Source organism: Solanum dulcamara, chromosome 11 (assembly GCF_947179165.1).
Source record: "Solanum dulcamara chromosome 11, daSolDulc1.2, whole genome shotgun sequence".
NCBI classification, from domain to species: Eukaryota; Viridiplantae; Streptophyta; class Magnoliopsida; order Solanales; family Solanaceae; genus Solanum; species Solanum dulcamara.
In genome coordinates, this window is record NC_077247.1 from 31,991,987 (window position 1) to 32,017,277 (window position 25,291).

A 25,291-nucleotide genomic window follows, 5' to 3' on the forward strand; every position below is an offset into this window, starting at 1 on the left:
ACATCTTTGGTCCATAGATTGATCTACGGCTCGTAGAGTGACCTGTCTTGTACACTTACGAATTTAGGAGTTTCAAAATTTGATTTACGGATCAAATCTACAGCTCGTACAAAGTTCTATGGCCAGTATACTTGGTCCGTAAATCTTGACCCTTTTTTATTGGTTTTTGAGTTGAACTCCACGAGCCCATCTACGGTCTGTGGATCCTTCTACGGACCATAGATGGTGTCTGTAACTGAAATCTTTTTACTGGCTTTTTAGGCTGAACTGAGTTACAATATTTTAAAGTGATACAACTATCTTGATAACTGTCAGGAAAAAAAAAGGCATGCCTTTTGTTTTCTCTTTCCAACACTAAATACAAAAATAAAAAATAAATAAAATTTAAATTAAATAAATTAATGGTTGAGATTATCACCTTTTTGAAAGACCTGTAAAATTTAAAATTTCTAAATTGTAGTTAGACAATTATATTGGTAATTACTATAAAAAAAAGCATGCCTTTTGTTTTCTCTTCCCAACATTAAATACAAAAATAAAAAATAATATAATTTAAATTAAATTGATTAATTTGGATCTGTCATCACTTGTAATTAAGTTGTTGTATTAGTAATTTTTAATTAGTAGATTTATATGATGTAAATATGGTCTTAAATATATATATATATATATATATATCAAGTAATCTTTACATTTTTAATAATGTGGACAACTAATATGAAACGGAGGGAGTATATATTATATTGCATACTTGAAGATGACAAAATTCAAGTAGGAAATTAAATATGTATGGTTCATCTTGCACTTACTTTTTTTTTTGGTTGGGGTGGTCAGGGGCGTATGCAGATTGCAGGGGGTTACTGGATTCACTTGAACACATACTCTCCTTTCAAGATCTTACATAGTAGTATTATATTTTTTAAAAAATATTTAAATATAGATATGTGAACTCACACTCAAAGTATCATATAATGCGGTGATGATTGACTGCACATCTCTAAGTGAGGTTAGAAATTTGAATCTTATATCTATCTTGGCTTATTTTTCTTTCTAAAATTGGGTAACACCTAAGTGGTTATTGATAGTACTTTGGAGTTTACATATATATAAATTACTATTTGAATAGACAAGAAATAATTTTAGACTTGTAATTTTAAAATTTTAATGATTTTCAGTGATAAGAACCTAATTGTCAAATCAATCAAATTTATATCTTCAATCCACATTTTCATTATAGTGTACCCATCATCTCAAAATTCTGAATATGTTTTTGGAGGGGAGGCGGGATGAATGCACGGGTATATAAGTATTTGTTCATAAGTCAAGGATTTCAACGCGTTGAAACAGTTAACCATAGTTCTTAAATCAACTGCAATATGTTATATGTTGTTATCTTATGAAGTTGAACTTTTAGCCCACAAATCCGATGAAATGAGATTTAAAAGTATGATACAAATAATCCTGACATTTTAATTTGAGCCATTATAAAAATAAAATTTTCTTGTTACAGTCTAGTATTATTCAAGTGAAAGTTAATAATTTATACGCTTCTCCAACAAATTTGGCCTACATGAGATCAGAAAATTATTAACAAAGTGAACAAATATCATTATATGTTTTTTATTACACTAATTCACATTATTTGGGATCCGTTAAAGCAAAACCAGCCCCTCCCAAATATCCATCTCATTTATTTTTCTAAATTTAATAGTAAATGTGGTGATATCAAACCTATTGAAGAAAACATACAATGAAGCCGTCTTAGCTCAGTGGTAGAGCGCGTGGCTTTTAACCACGTGGTCGTGGGTTCGATCCCCACAGACGGCGTACTTGTTTTCTTTTCCCCACATCTTTTCCTTCTTTTTTTTCTTTCCCCTTTCATATTCGACCTTTGACCAACCTCTCTTTTAGCAACAAACAAAAATGAAAAACTACCCAACTTGTAAAAGTGCCTAATGTTTTCTAACCATAAAAAAGCACCTAATGTTTGGCTACATGCTTATATTTTGAATCATTTCCATTCCAAATTGGTTGCCCTTCCAATTCACATTCCCTAATTTCGATTTTCCAATTGCCTTATATTCGAAAAAAAAGAAAATCAACAAGCCACATCTTGACCATTTTAATAATTTACTGAGTTAATATTATACGTGAAGTTGTAGTAAAAAAGGACATAAATGAGTGAGGTCTGAGGAAGAACATATTAAATTTTAGAGTTCAGTAATATCTGTCAATCAATGAGTAACATCAAAGTCATATGAAAAATTCGGTGAAATGAATTCTGGCAGTTGTTAAACAGGCTGAAAATTGTTATTCTCTGGACAGCTTACTAGCTAACACACAATTTACAAATGATTTGGTTCATATCAAAGTAAATGTTATTCCCTGTTCTGTGTATTTAATTAGCATATTACATTCAACTTTACTTTCTACTTGGACAACATATAATAACATATCTAGTGAAATTCATAATGAAGGGTAGAATGCATACATACCTTATCACTATCTCGTGGAGCTATTGATACTATTTTCGAAAGACTGTCGGCCAAGTACAACAAATCCAGGTACAAAGAAGGAGACGGTGAAGAGAATATAACAAGTAACAAGGTAACAGTGCAAAGTCTACCGAAGAGCATATGAAAACCATAAAAAAAATAATGTGATAATTGAGACATAGTAAACAACATACTATGATAGATTTTCGACATAATAATAAAATCAAAAATAAGAACTACAATAATACAACCATGGAAAACAACAGTCGTCCAAAGCAAGACACCACTACATTATCTACTAACCTTTTTACCATAATACGCGTCTTCCACACCCTCTTATCTAAGGTCATGCCCTCGGTAACTTGAAGCTACGTCATATCCTGTTTTATCACCTCTCTACAATACTTCTTCGGCCTATCTCTGTCTTTCCTCGTACCCTCTATAATCAACCTCTTGCACATCCTCACTGGTGCGTCTATGCATCTCCTCTTCAAATCTCCAAACCATCGCAATTCGCTTCCCTCATCTTTTCCACCATTGAGGCCACTCCCACCATATCTTGGATATCCTCATTTTTAATCTTATCGCTCGTAATATGACCACACATCCACCTTAGCATTCTCATCTCCGCAATATTCATCTTTTGGAAATGTGAGGTTTTGACTAGCCAACACTCCGCCCCATACAACAACGTCGATCTAACCATAACTCTATAGAATTTTTCTTTGAGTTTCAGCAGTACCTTTTCATCACACAAAACTCTAGAGGCAAACGTTTACTTCATCCACGCCACACCAATGCGATTTGTGGTATTGTCATCGATGTCTCCAATCCCCTAGATTATAGACCCAAGATATTTGATCTCTCTTGGAGATAATTTGTGTGTCAAGCCTCACTTCCACGCCTACCTCATTTATCGTATCATTGAATTTGCACGCCACATACTCTATCTTGGTCCTACTCAACCTGAACTATTAGTCTCCAAAGTTTATCTCCACGCCTCTAACTTAACATTAACTCCATTGTGCGTCTCATCAATAAGTGCTATATCATCCGCAAATAACATACACCACGACCCTTAATATTGGATGTCGCGTGTCAATTCATCCATCACCAAAGCAAATAAAAACGGACTAATTAAGAGTTGATCCATGGTGTAACCCCATCTCCATTGGAAAGTGCTCCGAGTCTCCTCCCACCATTCTTATCCGCGTTTTAGCTCCTTCGTACATGTCTTTTATCGCCCTAATATAGAACATCGAAACACCTCTTGCCTCTAGGCATTGCCACAAGACTTTCGTCGGGACTTTGAACAATATACATGAAGGGAAAATATAAACAATTAGCGCAAATGAATTTTTCTTTATCATTCTAATGAGTTGGCCAATAGTGTGTTAATCTTGATCTACAACCATTGATTAAAATGGTTTAAGTTAATTAAATAGTCATCCCTAGACCTATACCCTGAAGGCGTTTAAGTACGTATTCATGTTGCATAATAAACGTTTAAATAAATAGGTGAAAGAACAAACACGTCAACAAAGATACAACAATTCATTTGAATAAAAGAACTTATTTTCATATACAAGAAGACACTTTCTGATCAGATCCAGAACAACCCCAGCAGAAATGACAAATTAACAAACAAAGGAACAGTACAACAGAAACGAAAAGGGTATCCCCTTTGATACATTCAATGATACCAAGTGTTGGCAGCTAACAGATGTCATCAAGAATCACTTAGACAACAGACAGCCCAGCTAACTTCTCCCTCCCCATGGACCTTCACAATGCAATGGTGAAAAAAAGAAGTTGGCTGTATTCGTCCGGGACTTCACTTTGTTTTCTGCCTCAACACTTGTCCCAACTTTTATCATCCTTCTCTCTACCCATCCTCTTTATTTTATTTTTGTAAATTTATTTATGCCTAATTCTGATCATTCTTAAACAGAAGCTACTTGTGGGAGCACCTGTGTACATCGCTTCAAATACAAGGTGGGGAATGGATTGTATTCTCCTGATTAGGAGGATGCCTTGGTGACATCTTTGGTAGATCTATTGTATTTCATGTGGCTATTAACCAGTTGCCCAGCCGAGATAGCTGACATGAGGGATAGCTCCCCAGCAAGAACAGAACCAGCTACTATTGTGGCCAAGAGCCTTGCATTTGACCCTGGTGCCTCTCTGTTGGCACCTTTCACTCCCAACAAGTTTAAGCAAGCTGACTGAGATGCAAGCTGAGTTCCACCTCCAACAGTACCAACCTGTATCCAAGTAAATAAACAATAAATATAACAAGAAATTGAAAGATTCCACAAACACTTTAAACTGAATTGAGGACAGGTCACATCTACGAGATTGTCGTCTATATATAGTCCAAGTGATAATAAATATCTGTGATGGAAGACATTGTTTCATTGTGAAAAGAAAAGGGTCCCAAAGACTAACACTAAATTGGGATATTTCAAGAATCCTTTCATTATCTTTTTTCTTTCAAGTGGTTCAACTATTTGATTGAGATTTGAAGAGTCCAAAGTTGCATCATGCATGCACTACCTTAGAAAGAACTATCTCATGACTAAATTGATCTCGAAAGTGTTTAGTGTAATTCTTTTGCATAAAAGTCATCAATTTTGATGATTTAGAAAGAAGGAATGACAAGAGAATCAGAAATTTGCATCAAGAAAATGTTGATTACATACCTCAATGGAAGGCATTGTAACAGAAATATGGAGGTCCTTGCCATCATTTACAGCCTCCATCATAGTGATGCAGTGCGAGCTCTCTATGTTCTGAGCTGGGTCCTGACCAGTGGCTATAAACACAGCTGAGACGATATTGCTGGCATGGGCATTGAAACCACCAAGGGCACCAGCCATGGCAGAGCCAGTAAGATTTTTAAGCATGTTCAGCTCCACAAGAGCAGCAACCTCAGTTTTCAGAACTTTCTTCACCACCTCTTCTGGGATAATTGCCTCACAAACTACAGACTTTCCTCTCCCCTCAATCCAATTAACTGCTGCTGGCTTCTTGTCCGAGCAAAAGTTCCCTGTCACAGTTACAGATAACGTTAATTAAACAAATATCTCTCTTTCAGGTGGGGGGGAACAAAAAGCAGAACCAGATCACCATGCGTTTCGTATGGGGAAATATATTTTCCATGAAAATTTTTTTTTTAGACAATTTTTAGTACTCGTATTTGATTGGGTGATGACATATAGTAATCGTAGAAGGTGTTGGATTTAACTATGATGAAAAAATAGTACTAAAGATCGACGATAATGACCAAGTGATTACTGAAACAAGTTACTAATATAAAAGAAGAGTTGAGAAACATTATTTTTCTTTTTAGTGGAAAATAATTTCTTAAAAAATGTTACTTTTGGAGACAATATTATCTAAAGATCAAGGAACCAAACACTAGAAATTCATTTTTTCCTAAGAAATCATTTTCCAGCCCATGCGAAACACATTTATGATAACCCCATACTTCTGTTATGGTCTATTACTAGCCTTTAACAGACCATGCATAGCAGAGAAGAAGTTAAGAAAAAAGTAAAGGGTAGGTGGAATTACCAGATATGCCGATGACATCCATGTCAGGATATTCATTCTGAAGGTAATCAAGAACATTTTGTACACCTTTGGACACCATGTTCATTCCCATTGCATCACCAGTGCTACATACAAATCTCATGTACAGATTCTTTCCCGCCATTGCACACTGAATCCTTTGTAATCTGGCAAATCTGCTTGATCTGCAACATCCCATTCAATTAGATAACTACTACAATAAAAACACAATATTCGAATAGATTAACAACTAGCATGCACTTACTGGTTGAAAACATTAGCAAGTGTCTCAAATTTGACGGGATCTTCAACAAAGAACTTCAACTCTGCTGCCCTTTTGGCTGTACCAAACCTGACACAGGGTGCTCTGGTCATCCCATCACGGAGCAAAATGCTGGTGGCGCCACCAGAAGCATAGATAGCCTTGCAACCCCTATTGGTGCTAGCCACTAAACATCCTTCTGTGGTTGCCATGGGCACTGAAAACTCTTTTCCGTTTAGCAACAATGGCCCTGCTATTCCCACCGGTATCTGCACGTACCCGATTGCCATCTCACAGCACTGCCCAAGAATGGATTCATAGTTAAATCCATCCAATGGGAGCCCATCTAGAGACTTCCCTGTAATCCTCTGCATCGCCTCCTTCCTTATCGACGCAGCTCTCTTACAATCACCGAGCTTGGATTCCAATGAGTACGACGGCATTTTCCCCTGCACCACGGATTTTATTATCTCTTCGTCTTCCTCAGACGCTGCTGGTGTGACCAACGGGGCAGGTTTCTCTGCCATGGACATAGCAGGTTGAGGTGGTGCCACTGGGGCAATTTGTCGAGCAGGTGGTGGAGGGATAGCACAGCCAAGAGTAGTCTCAGGACCACATCGACTATCTTCCTTTAATAGAAATTCCTCATCATTTTCATCCTCCACATCCCATGAATCATTATTCCCCCTTGAGACAAATGTCTGAACAAACCCAATCCCAAAGAAACCGAGAAGATAAATGACAGAAGCGATTAAGGAAACAATAGCGCCCAATTCAGAAAGTGTAACCACATGAAGAGGAGTGGAATTCCTTATTTTCTCACGCCACCTTGAAAGAAGAAAATACATAACGGAGAAAAACATGGTGAAAAACAATCCATTAGTGAGATACAAAGGAAGTGGGAGAGCATCAGAGGCATCAATGAGAAGGGTATTGTTGTCGTCTTGTTGTTTTTTATGGGGTTTGAGAGGTTTTTCATCGGCGGCAAAGACCTTTGATGGGTAAACAGCCTTTTCAGATCTCCGGCGAAGGTCCATTATCACCGCCGGTGGGGAAGTGGAGGAGGAAAAAAGAGGCAGAGAACAATATGGTTGTGTGTATGGGATCCCTATAATATATGATTCACAAGTATTGTTAGTGTGAGGAAAAGAGAAGATGTAGGAAATGTATTTATAGAGGAACCCGGTTGCCGCGCTGGACTTTTGTGCCGCACGCCCCCCTTATTTTTCAAACATACATGTTTTATATTTTGAATTATTATTATCTTCTAAATTGTACTACTAGTTTTTAAAATATACTACTTAAGAAAAAAGGGTTTTTATAGTCAAGTTGACTGGTGAAGTGTAAATGTTTGGGGGGTAGAGAAACAAGTGTAGGAATACACAGGTACTCTTCCATCCATTTTAATTTGTTTTCTTCACTTAGTACTATATATTGTCTATCTATCGAAAACACCTGCTATATGTATATTTTATTCTTCTCAACAACAACAACAACAGATCCAGTATAATCCCATCATGTAGGGTCTAGGGAGGATAGAGTGTACGCAGACCTAACCCCCACCTTGAAAGATAGGGCGGCTGTTTCCGAAAGACCCTCGGCTTAAGAAAGAAGAACAAGAGAGGAAAAACAAGGAAAACAAGACATAGGTCAGTAGAGCCAAGCATATCGAAAATAATATAAAAATATGAATAATGAGAGCGAGAAAGTCAGGGTAAGAAAGACCAAAAAGAAAGGAGCATTAACTACTATAGATAAATAGGATACCCAAAGTAAACCGGACCAACAAATATAAGCAGTAATCAAATGGAGAAATCAAATGTTAATAAACAAATGAGCAAAACTATGACTACTATCATGTCTAATCACCTCTTCTCAATACTTCTTCGGCCTCCCTTTGCTTCTCCTGAAACCGTCCATAGCCAACTTCTCGCACCTCCGCACTGGAGCATCTGTGTCTCTCCTCTTCACATACCCAAACCATCTCAGTCTCGCTTCCCGTATCTTGTCCTCCACCGATGTCACTCCCACCTTCTCTCGGATATCTTCATTCCTAATTCTATCCATCCTAGTGTGCCCACACATCCATCGCAACATTCGCATTTCTGCAACTTTCATCTTCTGAACATGAAGTTTCTTGATTGGCCAACACTCTGCCCCATACAATAGAGTCGGTCTAACCACCACTTTGTAGAACTTGCCTTTGAGTTTTGGTGGCACTCTCTTGTCACACAGCACTACGGAGGCGAGCCTCCATTTCGTCCACCCTGCACCAATACGGTGTGAAACATCATCATCGATATCCCCATCTTCCTTTATAATAGACCAAAGATACTTGAAGCTTCTTTTCTTTTGAATGGCCTGGGTACCAAGTCTCACTTCTCCGTCAGCCTCACGCGGCAGGCCAATGAACCTGCACTCCAAGTATTCTGTCTTGGTCCTACTCAATTTAAACCCTTTAGACTCCAACGTCTGTCTCTAGCCCTCCAGCTTGTCGTTAACTCCGTTGTGAGTCTTGTCAATCAGGACAATGTCATCCGCGAACAACATACACCAAGGCACCTCACCTTGTATTTGTCTTGTCAATTGATCCATCACCAGGGCGAATAGAAACGGGCTAAGAGTTGATCCCTGGTGCAACCCCATCATAACATGAAATTTCTTTGAGTCCCCTCCCACCGTCCTTACCCTGGTGTTAGCTCTATCATACATGTCTTTAATCGCTCTAATGTACGCCACATGTATACATTTTGCCTCCAAGCATCTCCATAGGACCTCTCTTGGCATTTTGTCATATGCCTTTTCTAGGTCAATGAATATCATGTGTAAGTCCCTCTTTCGCTCCCTATACTGCTCCACCAATCTCCTTACAATATGAATGGCTTCTATAGTCGAGCGTCCCGGCATGAATCCAAACTGGTTCTCTGAAATAGACACACTTCTCCTCACCCTCATTTCCATCACCCTTTCCCACACTTTATTAGTGTGACTTAGGAGCTTGATACCTCTATAGTTGTTGCAGCTTTGAATGTCTCCCTTGTTCTTGTACACGGAAATGATTGTACTCCATCTCCATTCTTCCGGCATCTTCGATGTCTTGAGTATATATTATTGTTATGATTATTGTTTGTACTTTTAGCATGTTTATAAAAAGGAATGGATCTTTTCTTTTTTAATTATTTTTTAATTTTAACTTTTTATTTGACAGGTTTAAAATCACAAAATTACATAACATTTTGATATATTCTATATATCTTTATTTTAAAAACACAAAATTTCAAATTTTCGTTATTTTTTAAAATTTTGTGTCAAATTAAAATTAAATAAATAAATGAAACGGAGTAACTACTATTGAAGTCTTCTTTACTTGTCCTTGGATTGATATTCCTGTGATAAAGAATTTAAATTCGAGCTACAGCCTACGAGTTATAATTTGGTATGAAGAATAATTTCATATGATGAGTATAATAATATGGGGGTTTGAATGACAATTATAGTAAAAATAACGAATTAACATCTTACTTTATTAATTTTTGAATAACATCTTATTCAAATACAATTCTTTATCAAAATAGATTTAAGAAACTACCATCCCAAAATACAAACTTAACTTGTTTTTTTTCGAAATTATCTTCTAAAAAAAATTCAAAACCAAATCCAAAAGGTCATACGATAAAATATTAGAATAGCTTCTGTCGCTAAATGATATATATTATCAAAACTATTTGCTATCAATAGATTATTTAACAATAAATTAACGATAAATTTATAGTTAAATTTCTATTTTTATTTATAGTATAGTAGTATTTTTATACTATTAGATTAAAATGTCCTCCAAATAAAATATAACCGCCCATAATAATCATGATTTTGTTTATATACAAAAAGATCGACTGAATATTCTATTATAACCAAGTAAAATGGGTTGTTAGTAGGAGTAATTTATGTCTTACATTTTAGTTTAGTATGTTTTAAAAAAATGTTATTTTGTATATTTATCTTTTATAAGTACTTAATTCTTTAATTTTAATATTTTAGATAAGATAGGTAAAATTATAAGATTCAAATGATATTTTAGTATATTATATAATTATGCACATCTTTAGTTATTAAGGCCACATAAATTTAAAGCCTATTTTATTTTTTCAAATTTTGTGTCGGCTAGTCAATTGAAAAAAAATATATAATTATCGAGATTGAAATTACATGAACTTAATTAATATTTTAAAGTGCCTACAACAAAATATAGTTCTATTTTGCATGGTTTGATCATTGAGGATTGGACATTAAAATAGTCAGCAACATTCCTTATAGTCAACAGAAGACAAAAATGGAAAAAGACAGACCAGGTATCTTAGCAATTTCTTACAGAAAATTGATTAGTTATTAATTACTACTACTACTACTTAATTGTTTTGTTTGTTGTCATCAAACAAGCTAAAATCCAATGTACCTGTCTTCTTACTTTTTAAAACTTTATATATATATATATATATATATATATATATATATATATTTATTTATTTTTAAATTTGTGAAAGTTAGGGCTTAAGACCATATTCAGTTGAACAAACTAGACTTTTGATTTGAGCACGTTGATATTTGATACGCAATTTTCTGTTAGACGATAGTCAAACTATACTGTAAACTTTGTAAGAAACTATTAATAGGGTAACAATAATAATAATATATTTAATATATTTTTATAAGTAAAGGATTTGTTATTTTTAATGTCTAGTTAGAATTTATTTGTTCTAGTTGATATAGAAATAAATTTTCTAGTCCTAATTTAATTTGATTTCTTACTATTATAAATAAAAATGTTGTTAGATATTTTGAATACACAGGAAAAAATATATAGAGAGAGAACTTATAGCACGATCCAAGAACCTTTGAATTTATAAATAAGATATTTTTCTTTATAACAAAGAGTGCTAAAGTTTTGACCGGCATTAGTGAATTGTCATTAAATTCAATATCGATATATGTTTTAGGGACATTTATAAAGAGCGTTAATTGCTGCTAATTATATATACTTAGTGACAATTAAGCTATTACCGTCATTTAATTGCCGCCAAAGATTATTTTTGATGTATTGCAAAGGAATCTAATTATTAAGGAACAGTTCATTAATTCCTTAGGAACTTTTCTAATTATGGTGTTCTTCTTTCTTGTCTTTTCTTTTTATTTTGTGGAATGGTAGAATATATAGACCAATTTACTATAAGTTGAACAAATTGCAGGCGATAAACTTTGATTCTGCCTTATTTATAGTTAGAACTGGTTAACTACTATATGATATTGGCTAAAAGCACTAGTATAAAATGTGCATCGCTAGCTGTTGTTTCCTGACCCAATTTGATATAATATAATATGATATCTAATAATTAGTTGAAGCCCTTCCGGCTGCCTGCCCCTTAAAGTTTTATCATCATTTTGAAATCTATAAAATAATACTTTATTTATTTCAATTGACATATTTTGATTTGGCATGAAGTTTAAGAAAATGGAATAGGATCAAATATGTCCTAAAATTATGTGAAATGAACAAAAATGTCCCAATTGATAATTTGGTCCAAAAATGTCCTTCCTTCAATAGTTTGGTCCAAAATGTTTTTATAACAACTTAATGGGTTAAAAATATCATTTTCCAAATTAATATATTATTTATTTTCTTTTTAAACACAAAAATTAATAAAATAGAAAATATTTTGATTTCTTAAAAAAAATTCCAAATTGAAGTTAGAATAAATAATTTCTAATTTAAAAAATCAGGAATAGAATGTGTTTAAAAGAAAAAATAATATATTTATTTGAAAAAAGATATTTTTGATCCATTAAATAACAATAAGGGCATTTTTGGACCAAAGTATTAAAAGCAAGGATATTTTTGGATCAAACTATCAGCTAAAGGCATTTTTGTTCATTTCACATAGTTTAAGGGCATTTTTAACCTTTTTCGTTAAGAAAATAAAGAAAACTCTTGCATTTTGTGGTTTTAAATTAAGAATATGTCAAACGTAATAAAATATTCATTAATTTTGTGCTCTTAAATATGTCACGTGAAAAGTTAAAATTAAAAAATTACTATAAAGAAAAAGAGTCATTCCTATTTAAATGAACTAAAAATGTCAAATAAATTAAAACGAAAAAACTATAATGTTTGGACGAAAGTTCACTCAGAATCAAAATAGTCGGGGATACACCTTGTGATTCTAAAACTACACACTCAACTTCAAACGTTATGGAAATATATATATATATATATATATATCCCTATGATATACGTGTACTGTGTATTTTAATTTTAGGAGCGCGGAATGATCTGAAAAATCCTTATAATTAGATGCATTTGTTAGTTGGACTCTTCTACTCATTATTTTGTCAAATGAACATTTAAACGTGATGAAACTCTATTTTTTAAATTTGTGTGATGTGGCATCAAAATGCCTTAGTTGGACAAAGTCCGTGACTGCACGCTTGTTAAGAGCGTGGATCGATAATTTTTATTTAAAATATAACTAAAATCAAAGAATTTTTTTAAATTTAAAATATAACTAAGAATTTTATTTAAGAATTCCTCCAATTATGAAGTTGCCGCTAGTAATTGCTTTATTGGTTTTTCTGGATTTTTATTTTAAACTCTGGTTGATTTCATTTGAAATTAAAGAAACAGGGGGTAAGAATATATATTGTTTTGGTTAAAGAAGTGTATGATTGTGAAGAAAGGTGAGACAGGTGGATGAGAGGGAGGAAGAAGAGAAGAAAATGGGGAGGGAGAGACGAAGAAGAGAGGCGCAGTTGAGTGGGTAGGGTTTTTTTCCCCTTCTATTTTATGCTTTTATTTTAAATATTTGTAATTTTTTATATGTTATTATAAAATGACGTGGAATTTCACGTCCAGGTAATTGTATTTCACGCACACTAAGCGGATGAAAAAAAGGTTTAAAAAGTAGAGTTTCGTGGACTTTAAGTGTTCATTTGGCAAAGTGGTGAGTAGCAGGATCCAACCGATAAACAGAGCCAACTACAGAGATCTCCCAAGTCATTCCGCCTTAATTTTAATTATGACAAGACTGCTACCGAGTGCTACACTACCATATATGAATATTCTTGATACAAATTTATGATTTAAAATTTATGAATTTATACAATAATCTTAAGTTAATATACAATAATAATTGTGATCACAATCAAATATTTATTCATTTTTAATAATTTTATTAATACATATATAAGTTCTAGGTAAAAGTTAGTGGGTTCCAGTGCAAAGACAGAGCCACGTCAGTGCAAAGGGATGAGCCCCTTCGACAGTAATTTATATTATATATATATTAAAATTATCTTTGAAGTATGTATAATAGATATTAAATTCTTTGATTAGCTAAATTTTTTAATAAATATTTTGGCTCCGCCACTATTCCCGTTAACCCACATATCCAATTGTGTGGATCCGCCCCAGTGCCCATGCACTATAAATAATTCGGCCATTCAAAGTAGATTTTGCCGATTGAGTGATTAATATTGTAGGAATTCCCTACCCCTTGTAACGAGAACCTATTTGTAAGGAACACTGATCTTTTAATAAAAACGTACATAAATTTATTCGACGGAAATTCTGATTAATTGAGTCTGTAACTCCGTCAATAGACAAAGTAAAAATAAATATATTACTCAAAAACAATTTAATGTTTGTCTTTTAAAAGATTAGTGTGAATTTCGATTAATTGAGTCGTCAATAAACTACTTGGTCGCAGTATACATGTAAGACTTGAATTATATATGATTATATATGGACACAATGTTTTGTTCTTTTTTGTTCCAAAAATATACACACTGCATAAATAGCTATGTCAACTTCACAACTTGGACCTTTTTACGAAACCTAAATATCAATAACTGATTTCAATGAGATTATATGTGTTTTTGGTCAAAATCATCCTTAAATTATATTCTAAACTTATATTACATCCTTAAAATATCATTTTCAGCAGAAAACATCCTCCAAGTATTTAAAAATTAACAACTTTCATCCTTGTACTAAAAATTGTCATGAAACTAACAGATCCCATAAAAATTAAGTCACTCCTTCGTATTTATTATTTTGAGATATGCAAAAAATATTATCGTGAACTTTTTCAACAATTAAGTTTAGCATTATTCAAAAAAATTTAATTAACAAATTTTTCATCTATTTTTTTGTTATTTAATATTAAAAATTTTGTCAGTTGAACTATGTTTCATCTCAATTGAATCTGCTAAAAGCAATGTTTTGGAGACTTCCACTTTTAATAGTGGAGAATGAAACTTGAATGCAAGACATAATCAGAATTTTGATCACCTCAATATCAGATTGCCCCAAAAAATTATAGATCTAACTATAATATGGCTTTGAAAAAGGTGAAGATAATTAAGCTCCGGCTTCTTTCCATTGGTAAATGAGAAGAAGAGCAGATCATATATCCTCACACCGTCCAAACATTTTTTGTTTCAGCAGGCACTAGTGTCCAAGATTTTTAATATTCTTTTCTTCAGAAACTTTTTATAGCAGGTAATGAAATTATGCAGGAATTTTTTTTCCGATAGTCGCGTGAACTGCACAAATTTTTGTAGGATCCCTTAGTTTTTTGACAAATATTTAATAAAAGGATGAAAATTATTAACTTTCAAATACTTGAAGGATGTTTTGTGCCAAAAGAGATATTTTAAGGATATAGTTTAAATTTGGGGTATAGTTTAAAAATGTTTTTGGCCAAAAACTCGAGATTATATCCTAACAGTTACACTTATTGATCTCAATCTTAATTAACATGGTCATTGATTTACTTCTATTATTTCTGGTCATAATTTATCTATCTATCTAGTTAGTATTTCAAGCATTTATCAATAAACTTGAAATTGTACTAATTGATGCCCAATCTTAATTTAATTACTGTAAATTTTGTGAATTATTCCAGCGTTTGCCAACTCATCATATAATGAATGAAAAATGAATACACCAAAAAAAAAAAAAAGGGAATTGCATATTCCAGTAGTAAGCTCTAATTTTTCTCAATCATTTGGGAATTAAAAAGGATTACGAAAAAGAATAAAGAAATATCCTTAAACTATATGAAATTGAATAAAAATATTTTATGTTAAAATTTTTGTCTAAAAATATCTTATTGTTAATAGTTAGTTCAAAATTGACTTTATCGTTAATAGTTTGTCTCAAAAAATTCTCGAATTAAAATATCTTTTTTTAAAATAAATATATTATTTCATTTCATTTTAAACACATTCTTTTTCTAATAAAGGTATTTTTTAATTAAAAAATCTTTCTCTTGTTTCCTTTCTTTAAAAATCTTTTTGACTAATAAAAAAGTGGATAGTAATTTTCTTGTTCTTAATGTCGTTTAATTAATTAAAATAGATTAATTGCATAGACATTTTTAACTGATAATATATAGTAACTCATCATTAATTTATATTTAATAACGATAAAAAAAATTCTTAATAAAATAGGAAATATTTTGAATTTCTTAATCTTTTTTGAATTGAAGAATGATTAGTATTTGCTAATATAAGTTTTGATTTTAAAATTAAGATACAATAATCATAATGTCATAAGACACGAAAACTTTATTAAATTACTTGAAATCACAAAATATCACTAGAAAATTACATTGGGTCTTCTATGTCGCCGAAATTTATTGATTGCTTCGTACGAATTTTCAATGAAAACCTTCATGTTTGTTGTAAGAAAACTGAAGAGAAGGTTGATTATAAATTTGGATTATTCCATTTTAATTAAGAAAGCGAGATTATGAAAACAAAAATTACTTTCCACTTTTTATTAGCTAAAGGATTAAAAAGAAACAAGAAAAACGATTTTTAAAATCTGATATTTTTATTAGGTCTAGTTTTGCTATAAGAAAATGCCCTTGATGTTAATCATGTGTGCATTTCTAAATCAAATTATTAACAAAAAAGAAATTTTAAAATCAAATTATTAATGAAGAAAATCTTTGTTTAAATTCACGTAGTTTAAAAATATTTTTGATCATTTTTTTTTGGAGAAAATCTAATAAAGTATATGGTTGGCTCTAACTTTTCAACAGTACTGCACCTTGGACTCTTGTTACATGGGGCATCGTAGTGATTCTCTGCCTAAATTTTCACCTTTTAATACCCTTTCAATATTTCCTCTATTTCTTTTTTACTTTTTTTAAAAAACGACTCTTCTTGCATAATTTTCCAATCTTGGCTATTTCTTTGTGCTATCATTTGTTGATGATTAGGAAACAGTGAGTCATGAAGGGGTCGGCCTCGTAAATAATTAAATATTCTACGACTATGAGATAGAGCTAACCAAAACAGGAAAAAATGGGCATACACGTGAAATTGACCACGCATAATTCTTTCATCATGGGTTGTACTAATTTGAAATTATACAGAATTTATTTACTCTTCTTATATATTCCACAAGTCCATATTGTACCACTTTAATGCAAACACTTTACAACGGGCCAAACAAAGAATTCTTATAGTCGCCTTTGGACTAAACAGTTTATGTTTTTTTTTTTTTTGGATTGTGAGAGAACTATGTTTTCTATTTTATTTTGATAGTAGTTGTTTAAGAAATCAACACAAAATGTGGGTAAAAAGAAATCAATAAGGTAATTTTTAAAGTTACATGATATTTTTTAAATTTAAAAACTAATTTTAGATTATTTTTTTCTTTTTAGTTCAATAAATATATGAATTTGTTAATAAAAAAGATAAATATGCCGTATTTATTAACTGACTAGTATATATATGCTATTTTTTGGACGAAAGATATGCCAATTTAAATCATAAAATTGAGGGATATTTCGCCTTTTCTCATTAAAACAAACTAGTTTGCAAACAAATCTTTCTTTTTAAAGAATGGACAAAGGGTTGTCATCATTTTTCTTCTTAGATCCGACCAAAAGTAACGGACTACTCCATTAGGCGCCGTTAACGATTTGAGTAATTGGATGATAATTAGATTATATATTTAGATCTAATTAATATTTTTAATGACATGAATGATAAAATTAGTTTATGAAAATTATATGACATTTTATTATTGTATCTATTAACTTAACACATTTTGATCTGCTCAATTTTAATTTATCTAAAAATTAAGGTTATTTGAACTAAATATGTAGTCCAGTCTTACTCGTGTAGAAGAGCCTTGTTAACACAAAGAAAGTAATTTTTTTTCCTATTGATTAACCCTTGTAACGATTTGTCTCCGTCGTTACGGATAGGGCCAATGGGAAAGTATTTTGTGCCAGAAAACTTTGGGTAGTAACTTCGGAAAAATTTAGCTTAGGCCAGACTTGGACGAATTCTGAGTCAGGTGAGGTCTAGGGTGAATTTTTAATGGTGGGTTATCAAATCTCTAATGTGATTGGGTAAGCTTATAGTCAAGATGATACAATGCATTTATGGCTTCACGGAATCGCATTCGGGCGAGTAGAACTCCCAAAATTGGACTTGGCGTGAAGGATATAATTTAATACATCTTTGGAAGGGGGTGTGTTGTGGAATGGAGACTTGGAGCTCAAGTTTCGAGCTCACTGTTTTCGCATATCCTGCCAGAGCGAGATTATTCCTGTAGAAGTAGGGCCGCCTGAGAGGGATGGGTCCCGCTAGAGCAGAACAATCGTGAAATAAGATAGGAAAAACCCCAGAAATAATTTTGTTCTGTAAATACAATTCCTAAAATAATAGAAGGCAACCTAGGGTGATTTTCATCATTTTTCCATGGAGTTCTTAAACTCCCTAAATCCATCATTCGATTCCTAGAACCTATAAACTAGGATGGGTGGTCATTGCGGGAGGGTTTTGGCATGCGGGTAGGTGTGGAAAATAGCCCTAGGGTGGGGTTGGGATCATGGATTTTGGTCTAGGAAGGGAATTATCTTATAATTCATGTGAACTAGACCATTGTATTGATCCTTTGTATATATGTGACTTGTTTTAGACCAAGAACAAGCGAAAAAAACCAGAAAGGGAAAGCTTTTGCACTTTAAGGTTGTTGAAGGTTGAATTCGAGGTAGGTGATAGTTTGGTTTTTCCTATGTGTTTCATGTACTTGCTAAATCTATTGATGGTATGCATATATGTATATGAATAGCGAAACATTCTAGATTTTATGTAAAGTGATCACTTGCTGCCCTATTTGGTGATGAACCCGTTCTTGGTGACATAATGTTGAATACTGAATGTAATTGTGACTGTTTTGTATGTTGGTATCAGGTGACACGTTCCGATATATAAATTGGATTGGGTGTCATATTTCGACACATATTTAGATCGAGTGTCATATTCCGACACAAGTTGAGTGTTTATAGGTCCCATGAGAGGGCCCTTATGTGAAGTTATATGATTTTGAGATTGTTGAATTGTGATCTTGCTGAATATTGTTTGAGATGACACTGGTTAATCTATTATATATATATATATATATATATATATATATGCTTATTGTGTTGAGTTTACTTATCAATGATTCGCTTACTGGCTAGCTGTGTGATTCTACCAGTATATTATTGATTTTATGTACTGATACTACACTTGTTCTGACTTTTGTTGAGTACAGGACATATTTAGCCAGCTGCAGAGAGACCTTGTTTAAAGGAGTGACATTTTTTCGAATTCAAGGGTGAGTTGTTTCTTTCAAGCGGCTGTGGACTCTCTTATTTCTAGTCCTTCTTCCAGGACTTAGATGTTTAGACAATAGTTTATTTGTTAAATATTTTCTATTGGGAGTTGCACTCTCTTTCTAGTCTTGTTCATTGTTTAGAGTTTTGGTACAATGACTTTCAGTTCCTAGGATATTTCTGCATATTAAGTTCATTGACTAGATAGTTTCTTGAGTTTATGGGAACTCAATATTTCTTAATGATTTAACCTATTTTTTCATCTTTAAAATTATTTATATCTCGCAAGTTTTGTTAGATTAGGCTGTAAAAATGGTTCTCCCACTGGAGTATTTGTGTGGGTTCCAGTCACGGCGGTCAGGATTGTGATAAAATTGCTATTAGAGCTAGGTTCATTGATCTTGTTGTACCAAAATGAGTCTAGTAGAGTCTTGCAGAATGGTACAGAGACGTCTATACTTTTCTTCGAGAGGCTACAGGACTAGAAAAAGTTTCGTGATCTTTTCTTTTGTGCTATCACTTGATTCCAATTGGTATATGGTGATCCAAATTGGTATCTAACTTCTTTAACTCTCTTGTCCGCAGATGGTTAACACTCTATGTAACAGTGTACGGCCCATAGCTCCAGTAGATCCAAAGGAAGAGCCCACCATTCGAGGATGAGGTAGAGGTAGATGCAGGAGAGGGAGACGCGGCAGAGGAAGAGCAGCACCCGCCAGAGTGGAGGTTTCAATTCAAGAGGTACCAGTAGGTAAGGCCACTCCTGTTCCCCAGAATGAGTTAGAGGGAGATGTAGAGGTTAGAGAAGAGGAAAATGTTGAACAGGAGAAAGACACCTAAGCTAGGGTTGTTGGTCTTCCCCCTCTAGACCCTATTTTGGCACAGCAGATTATGGCCTTTTTATGTGGGTTGGCTATCACTAGCGTCATCCCTTCTATGCTCGCAGCACCAACTCTTATTGCTTGTCATTTTACTGCTGCAGCTCCGCTAGTAGATGAGGTGGTAGGCGTTGATTCCTTATTCAGACCACTTATGGGTCTTGTTATGATTGGCACTGAGCATGATATGCTCACCAAGTTTATAAAGCTCAAGCCTTCGGTCTTCCATAGTACTGAGAATGAGGATGCCTATGAGTTCATCCTTGAGTGCTATGAGAGGTTGCATATTCTGGGTATAGTGCACTAACATGGAGTAGAGTTTGTGACATTTCAGTTGCAGATTGAGGCCAAGCAGTAGTGGAGGGCTTATGTAGAGTGTCGTTCACCAGTACTTCCCCCACTTACTTGGGTTCAGTTTCATGCCTTATTCTTAGAAAAATATGTGTCCCATACCGTAAGGGACCGTAAAAAGGACGAGTTCATGGCATTAAAGCAGGGAGGTTTGTTAGTGGATATTTATGAGGCAAAATTTGTTGCGTTATCCAGATATGCTATTCAACTGGTCACTACAGTGGAAGAGATGATCAGGTTATTTGTAAAGGGCTGAACCCCGAGTTACAGGTGTTGTCAGTTCATAAGACTTCGTTAGACAGGAGTTTCAACAAAATCACTGGCTTTATGAAAAAGGTAGAAGGTGTGAGAAGATATGGGCAGGCCAAAACTTTGGCTAAGAAGCCCAAGAGCATAGGTAATTTCTAGGGATGCTATTCTAGAGGGTCAAGCTGGCCGGTAATTGCAGCTCGGCCGATTCAGTCAGCTCTGCCCACTTCTATTGGCATTTTTTCAAGTATTCCACAACAGCATCTGACCCATGAGGGTCAGGAAGCATCATTTCAAGGTAGCAAGTCGTCCTTTGATCGCAGTTGTTTTAATTCTGGAGAACCGAGGCATATACGGAGGGAAGGTTCTCACCCCCGCAAGATAATTTCAGCACCCCCGATAAGCTAGAGTAGTAGTACTCACGGCTGGGGGAGGAAATGATAAAGAACATCCATAGGGTGGACAAGGAGGAAATCAAAGAGGTCATGGGGGCCGAGGTAATGGTAGTGTAGGTCGAGGAGTAGCCCAGCCAGGTAGAGATGACCGAGCTCAGTTTTATGCATTTTCGGGCAAGATCGAGGCAGAGGCGTCTGACGTAGTGATCACAGGTACTATTTTTGTTTGTGACCGGATGACTACTATTTTGTTTGAGTCAGGCTCTACTTATTCTTATGTGTCTGTGAAATATGCCTTGAGTTTTGATGCACTATGTGATATACTAGATGCCCCTGTTCATGTTTCTACCCCTATTGGAGAGTCATTCATACTCACCCATGTTTATAGTGTGTGTTCTATGGTGTTTATTGGATCACCCAACTTGGGTTGACTTTGTGATTTTAGATATGAACGATTTTGATGTGATCTTAGGCATGACCTGATTTCCCCCCTATTTTATTATGCTTAATTGTAATGCAAAAACCATGGCTTTAAAGATCCCGGAGAGGGAAAGCTTAGAGTGGGAAGGGGTGTACAAACCTAAGCCAGCTAAGGTCATATTTTTTCTCCAGGCTAGAAAAATAATGGGGCAGGGTTGTTTGGACTATTTGGATCATATTCGAAATGTGGATGTAGAGTCTCCTTCTATAGAGTCTATACCGATAGTGTGTGAATTTTTGAGAGTGTTCCCTTTAGACTTGCCTGGTATGCCTCCTGATCGAGATGTAGATCTCTACATTAACTTAGAGTTGGGTACTCGTCCAATTTTCATTCCTCTATATTGTATAGATTCGGCAGAGTTGAGAGAGCTTAAGGCTCAGATCTAGGAACTTTTTGATAATGGATTTATTCGTCCCAGTGCTTCTCCGTGAAGTGCTTTAGTATTGTTTGTTAAGAAAAAAATGATATTATGAGAATGTGCATTGATTACCATCAACTGAATAAAGTTACCATTAGGAATAAATATCTCTTTCCCCGTATTGATGACCTTTATGATCAATTGCAAGGAAAATCAGTCTTCTCAAAGATTGATCTCGGGTCTAGGTACCATCAGTTGAAAATTAGGCCTGAGGACGTACCCAAAACATCTTTTAGAACTAGGTATGGGCACTATAAATTTTTGATGATATCTTTTGGGCTTACCAATGCACCTACAACCTTCATGAGTTTGATAAATAAGGTGTTTAAGCCATTTTTGGATTCTTTTGTGATCATTTTTATAGATGACATTTTGGTGTGTTCAAAGAGTGAACAGTAACACACAGACCATCTCCAAATTATCTTAGGTGTTTTAGGAAAATAGAAGTTGTATGCAAAACTATCTAAGTGTGAATTCTGGTTTCCGTTGGTTGCCTTTTTGGGCCAAGCTATTTAAAAGGAAGGGGTGAAGGTAGGCCCATAGAAGATTGAGGCAGTTAAGAACTAGGCTCGGCTTAGTTCTATGACTGAGGTTAGAAGTTTTATGGGACCGGCCAGTTATTATCATCGGTTCATAAAGAATTTTGCTTATATCGCTACTCACTTGACCAGGCTAACTAAAAAGGAGATACCCTTCGAGTGGACTGACAAGTGTGGAGAGAGCTTCCAAAAGCTTAAGACTCTTCTGACCACAATGTCTATTTTGATCCTGCCGGTCGAAGGTAAAGACTTTATTATTTATTGTGATGCTTCACATTTAGGTTTGGGTGTTGTATTGATGCAGGATAAGAATGTCGCATCTTATGTTTCACGGCAATTGAAAGTACATGAGAGAAACTACCCGACTCATGATTTGAAGTTGGCAGCGGTAGTGTTTGCATTGAAAATCTGGAGCATTGCCTGTATGGCGTTAAGTGTGAAGTGTTTACTGATCACCGAAGCTTACAACATGTGTTCACCTAGAAAGACTTGAATTTAAGATAGCGAAGATGGATGGAGTTACTCAAAGACTATGATGTCACCATCCAGTATCATTCTGGTAATGCTAATGTGGTAGAAAACACGTTAATCCAAAAACCGGTTAGCATGCACAGTCTAGCCTATTTGGGAGCCTGCAAGCGGCCCCTAGCTAGAGAAATTTAGGCCTTGGAGGCTAGGTTCATGAGGTTAGGCATCTCAAAGAAGGGTGGGGTAATGACCAGTGTTGATTTAAGGCCCACTTTTATAGAGGAGATTAAGACCAAGTAGTTTGAAAATGTGACTTTGAATGAAATTAGAGGAAAGGTGTTAATGGGCAAGGCCCACGATTCAACACTTGATGTAGGTGGGGTGCTCCACTTTAGGAGAAGGATTTGTGTTCCCCAGGTAGATGGCTTGATTTAGAAAATCATGTCTGAATCTCATGGTTCGCGATACTTTATTCACCCTGGAGTAACTAAGATGTATCAAGACTTGAAACGTCTATACTGGTGGCTGAGTATGAAGAAAGACATAGCTGAATATATAGCCAAGTGCCAGAACTATCAACAGGTGAAGTATGAGCACCAAAGACCAATAGATTTACTTCAAAAAATGCCCATTTCAGAATGAAAAGGAAAGATAATAGCCATAGACTTTGTGGTGGGACTTTCCAAGACTTTGGGGAAGTATGACTCCATTTGGATGGTGGTTGACAGGTTGATAAATTCAACACACTTTATTCTGGTTAGAGTGGACTACAATGCACAACCGTTGGCAAATATTTATGTGAAAGAGATGTAAGGCTGGAGGGGGTACCCTTCTCTATTATTTCAAACCATGGTACGCAATTCACTTCTAAATTTTGGGGGAAATTGCATGAAAAGTTGGGCACTCAACTCACTTTTAGCATATCTTTCCATCCATAGACAGATAGGCAGTCAGAAAGGACTATCCAAGTGCTAAAAGATATGTTGAGGGCATGTTTGATCGACTCTGGGGCACATTGGGACAAATTCTTGCCTTTGTGTGAGTTCTTCTACAACAATAGTTGTCACTCCAGTAATGAGATAACACCTTTCAAAGCTCTTTATAGGAGGGCTGCCTATATGGTGGTTTGAAGCTGGAGAAGTGAAGCCATTAGGGGTAGACTTAGTGAGGGATGATCAAGATAAGGTAAGGAGCATCCAAGCTAAGCTTCTAGCAGCTCAAAGTCGTCAAAAAGAATATGATGACTACAAGGTAATGGATATGATAATTGAGGACGGTGAGAAAGTGCTTATAAAGGTATCACCCATTAAAGGGTTAATGAGGTTTGGTAAAAAAGGCAAGCTCAGTCCCCACTATATTGTCCCTTTTGAAATTCTTAACTATGTAGGGTCAGTGGCGTACAGATTGGACTTACCACCTAGCTTGTCTAGGGTACACCAGTGTTTCATGTATCAATGATGAAAAAGTATCATAGAGATAGAAACTACATCATTAAATGAGACTCGGTGTTGTTAGACAAGAATCTTCAATATTGTAATGATCTAGCCCATCGTTACTAAAAATATCTACGGTAAAGGTATACGAATCTTATTCGTCATAAGGTTAGGATCAATTTCTTGGTATGCGAGTGTATTAGTTATGAATTAAGATCACACTATGCTTCTATCTCAAAGTTAAGTTAAAATTATCTTTCCGATTTAGTTTTGGACTTGAGTTTAAATTGGTCAACTTCAAATGACCATATCTCTCAGCCTGTAGTGAATTAGGTCTCCTATGACTATCAATTTAAATTCTATGAGTATTCTTTTTAACTCCACTGAATTTGTCTTATTTGGAGTTTGGGATAAAAAGTTATGCCCATTTTACTGAGAACTATCTGTGTTGGGCTGCCAGAGCAGGATCCAATGGGCTAGAAGTTAAAAGAGGCGCCTTTTTATTATCTTATTCTTCTCCTAAGTGCCAAAATAGATGAGGGTTATCCTATCAACCCCTAAGAAGTTGTTCTAGGCTTGGAGAGAAGGAAAAAAGAGATTTTTAGTGCAAGAAAGGCTACAACCCACAGATTTTAAGCTCGTCTCTATAGTTTTTCCCTTCTTTTTTTTTATTTTTTTTTATTTTTTTACCCCCCCATTTTGGAGGATTTATAGTGTTTCCACACTTTCCCTCCAGTGTGACTCAAACCCAGGACCTACCGATCGTGGGTGGAGGTGCTTAACCAACTGAGCAAGTATAGTTTTTCCCTTTAAAGTCAAGGATAATTCTTTAATCCTTCTACAACTACTTGGCGCCCAGGTAGGCTAGGTTTTCTCAATTAAGTAGTTGTAAATTCATTCTCATTGCTTAATATAATGTAGATTGATGAGAGATTTTATGCCTAGGCCTTCGGGCACAGAGTCTAGATGGTTAAATGGTTTCCAATTATTGTTTAGAGTGGGAGTGTATGATGTGTTCATGATTATTATGTAACTAACAATAAAAATTCGATATTTGAATATTAGCATTGGCAAA

At 34.6% G+C, this 25,291-nt stretch overlaps 1 protein-coding gene and 1 non-coding gene across 2 annotated transcripts; one reads left to right on the plus strand and one right to left on the minus strand.

The window, feature by feature from the left end:
* The first annotated feature begins 1,755 nt into the window (after positions 1 to 1,755).
* TRNAK-UUU (transfer RNA lysine (anticodon UUU)) lies at positions 1,756 to 1,827 on the plus strand. Its single transcript has one exon. It is a non-coding gene; the product is annotated as a tRNA-Lys (tRNA).
* A 2,203-nt stretch (positions 1,828 to 4,030) lies between these two features.
* Positions 4,031 to 7,496, minus strand: LOC129873690 (3-hydroxy-3-methylglutaryl-coenzyme A reductase 2). The gene is made up of 4 exons (XM_055948829.1): positions 6,334 to 7,496; positions 6,072 to 6,253; positions 5,198 to 5,544; positions 4,031 to 4,759 (listed from the first exon to the last, which is right to left on the minus strand). Exons 1-4 carry the CDS (start codon positions 7,365 to 7,367, stop codon positions 4,517 to 4,519), a joined length of 1,806 nt encoding a protein of 601 aa, XP_055804804.1. The 5' UTR covers positions 7,368 to 7,496; the 3' UTR covers positions 4,031 to 4,516.
* Between the last annotated feature and the right edge of the window lie 17,795 nt (positions 7,497 to 25,291).